The sequence below is a fragment of the Argentina anserina genome, chromosome 2 (assembly GCF_933775445.1).
Source record: "Argentina anserina chromosome 2, drPotAnse1.1, whole genome shotgun sequence".
NCBI classification, from domain to species: domain Eukaryota; kingdom Viridiplantae; phylum Streptophyta; class Magnoliopsida; order Rosales; family Rosaceae; genus Argentina; species Argentina anserina.
The window spans coordinates 14,516,544-14,520,270 of record NC_065873.1 but is presented as its reverse complement, the minus strand read 5'-3'; the positions used below and the strand labels follow the sequence as shown (position 1 = coordinate 14,520,270).

The window sequence follows — 3,727 nt, the reverse complement described above, 5'->3', positions numbered from 1 at the left end:
AAGCTTATTATTCCAGAAATCCAGTAGCCAAACCCAAACAAAAATGGGGCAATTGTAGCTAACCCAGTAGCATAAATCACATAAACATAATTCAAATGAAAGAAACACAAACCAGAAACCAATGAAATCAAATTGGATAATCGAACTGTAAGCAAAGATGAAATAGATCAAATTGGAGATGCAAAAAATACCCAACTCAACAATTTAACCCAAGAATGCAGAGAGAAACGAAAGCCCAAGGTGGAGATCAAACCTGAAGACGAGCAATGCAAAGAATAGAGAGAGCGAGAAATCGGAGACTAGCTCTGGCGAAATGGGATTTGAAGATTCCTCCTATCGAGAAGGAACTCGGGGGAGGATGTTTTCTTCGGGAAAATCCCTTCTAATATTCCTTATTTAAATCCCCGGTATTCAAAGTCCCTCCCGGTTTTTTTTGCCAAACAAGTGATTTCTCCATGTAGGATTTGAAATCCCTTCAAGATGTCATCTCTCTCTTCCAAATCCCTTACCCAAACACTGCCTAAGTGACTGAGGCTGTTGCCTCTTAGGTCTCACCTCATGTCCGGGTCTGGGTATGTTGGTACAAAAATCGTAGAATGCGGATTCTATTATGTTCTTCAATTTTGATTTTTAATCATACTTGCTCTTTCTAAAATTTGGGTATATACTGAATTGAATTTAGTTAAACGATCTTAAATTCCTTTTGTATATTAAATTTGCTCATACTTTTCTTCTTTGTACAGAGCAGATAGGAGAAAGAAAAAGAAAGAATTTCGGTGCGCACGAGATATCTGGATGTTAGGAAAACTGCCGCAAGCCCATAACGCATTTTGATTTAAAGTTTTCAACTGCTGGTAGTTCACACTTCACACGGTATAATTAATACTGATAGGATACCATTTAGTCTCAGCTTGGATTAGTTACATCTTTTACTCTTTTAATTAAGGTCATAAGCAGAAGGTATCTAAACCTAAACTCTATGTTTTCATTTTGTTCCAAGATTTTGCTTTGTAGGTTCTATAACGTTTTTGGTATGGATGTAAGTTGTAACCTGATTCACTAACAGTTTCTAATATTAGTGTCTGAGGAAGTAAATTTCTTTCTCTGTATGTACATGAGCAATTGCATCCCTGGTATATTCATGTAATCTGATCAACCCCATACCTTCTTATTCTCTTGGCAGAGATTTAGCTTCTAGATGCGATGCTTCGTCTATTATAGTAAGAGGGACTTGACTAACAACATCCATGCTAAATATCTATACCTTTCCTGTTATTTTATGTGAGATGGATTACATTTACTAGCCATCATTGTTGTAATGGTTGTACTATTTAATTACCAACAATTTGATTGTAATTTGTTGGATCGTTGATGTCTACTTTAACATAAATATATAGTGATTACGAAATTGATACGTATTTTAGAAGAACATGAGACGCATAGGGCGTGCATAAATGCTAATATATAATTATGCACGTAAGTGTGTGTATATACATTTAGTAGTTATCATGCATGCATTTATCACTTTTTCGTAAACATGTTGTAATTATTAGTTACAACTAGTAGTGGAGCTAGCCCATGCAAATAGAAGAATCGAAGAGTGTGGGCGATAAAGCAGTTGCTATCGCCAAAAAAGCCACGAATTACACCTTTTTTTTTCCGTGATCGACTAATCGTTGATATAAATTAACATGTATAATTGGGTACGTGTAGGAACTAATGAATGTAGGATCCATAATCATTCGATTCATATATAATATGTGTACCATACATGCTAACCAATAACTTGTCCCAGGCGAGAATGCTAGGGCATTCTTGCTTCATGGATATACTTATATAAAGAATTTTAAATTGACATACAATGAAAAAGGGCGAACGTGGCCAGCAAAATAGAAACAGATGGTTAGAAGAAGAAACACATGCTCACGGTTGAAAGTTTAACACATTGACCAAAAAACAAAAGTTTAACACTTGGGACAAAAACTGTCAAAATTGTTCACATAACGTCACCGTAAAGCTAATCCATAGTGGAATAGAAATCCGGGGTATTTTTGACCAAAAAAAGAAGAAGAAATCCGGGAGATTCCGGCCTATTCCCATTTAGTTTGTTAGCAATAATCCTATTCCCTAACAAAGTAGGAGATTAATTCTACTATATAGGACCTTCAATTAAGCATCTTCTGAGATAGATGTTACAAATTACGAGTTACAACAATGCATTCAGATTGGGCAGGACTACAAAAGGATTTGCTCGGTCAAGTTTTGACGAGACTAGAATCACCGAAAGATTATTTGCGATTTAGCGTTGTTTGTAAGTCATGGTTTTGTTTGGCAAAGAAGAATCAAAGGGAACTCATGTCAAGACGCAGTCAACCTCCAATGCTCTTGATCACTGATGAAGAAAATTCATGGAGATTATACAACATCATAGATGATAAGGTTCTCGACATGCAATTAAGGGCGCCTAACCGACGATTTTGTGGCTCTTCAAAAGGATGGTTGATATTCGTCGATGAAACGTTTGCAATAACCCTACTAAATCCGTTCTCTGTGAAGCTCAGAGAGAAGAAAAAGAAAGCAAATGCAACCATCATTCGTCTTCCCCCTCTGCATGGTGAAAAATGGTGGATTAGAAAATGCGATTATTATGTCTGTAGAGCCTCATTGTCATCAGACCCAATATTGGATCCAGAGGATTCTGTTCTTACGGTAATATATGGTGAAAAGTATCAATTAGCTTTTATCAGATGCAGTAAGGATAAGCGTTGGACATATGCTGACAATAATTTCTGTCCAGTTGAAGATGTGGTTTATTCTCAAGGTGTAATTTATGCAGTTGATAATGACAGCCGACTTTTCTCTTACAATATCAGTACATTGTCCAAGTTGGAGCTTTCACAAGGTAATTCCTCATATGCTAATAAGATATATCTTGTATTCGATTCCGATGAGAAAGAGATTTGGATGGTTAAGAGGTATATTAAGTACAAAAACATTAAAAAATGGCTACGACGCGAAACCACAGAATTCAAAATCTTCAAGATGAATATTGATGATGAACATGAGTGGATTGAAAAAGAAACCCTAGGTAATGTTGCTTTCTTTGTCGGTGATAATTCCTCTGTGTCTGTGGTGGCTTCAGATTTTCCAGGTTGTCGATCTAATTGCATATACTTTAGCCATGATGATGATTTTATAAGTAGTAGTCTTGAACCATATGGACCTAATGATTGCGGAGTATATGACATAGCGAGTCGTCGTGTCTTAAATCCATATGCAGAGGATGCTGAAAAGTTGTTGAGGCAGACAAGCGGGCGACCTCCCATCTGGTTTGTGCCGCACTTTCAACTTTAACAATTTTCTCTGGTCATCCCGTGGCCAATCTCTTTGTGACATTTTTCTTCTTCTTTTTGTACAACAATTGGACTCTATATGAACTCTCTACTTTATATATTCATCCACAAGGAAAGGATAATATACACCTTCGGGCACGTCCATTAAAATATTCACATCAACCATTCGCATAACTCCAACGTGTCAGTCAAATATTTACAATGACGGTCAACGTTAACGCTATTAAAGATACTACTTCCGACAAACGAAACCAGAGCCTCTTGCCCCAAATCCTCATCCATATCATCCTATGAAGCACGGACACGCGGACAAGGGTCCGTATTGCGTGTCCGACACGTACACGGACACGGACACGCTCGGACACGAGAACTCA

The 3,727-nt window shown here is 37.2% G+C and overlaps 1 protein-coding gene across 1 annotated transcript; it reads left to right on the top strand.

Moving 5' to 3' along the window:
• The first annotated feature begins 2,214 nt into the window (after positions 1 to 2,214).
• LOC126784006 (putative F-box protein At5g55150) lies at positions 2,215 to 3,354 on the top strand. Its single transcript, XM_050509519.1, has one exon. The coding sequence runs from the start codon at positions 2,215 to 2,217 to the stop codon at positions 3,352 to 3,354; it is 1,140 nt and encodes a 379-aa protein (XP_050365476.1).
• The last annotated feature ends 373 nt before the right edge of the window (positions 3,355 to 3,727 follow it).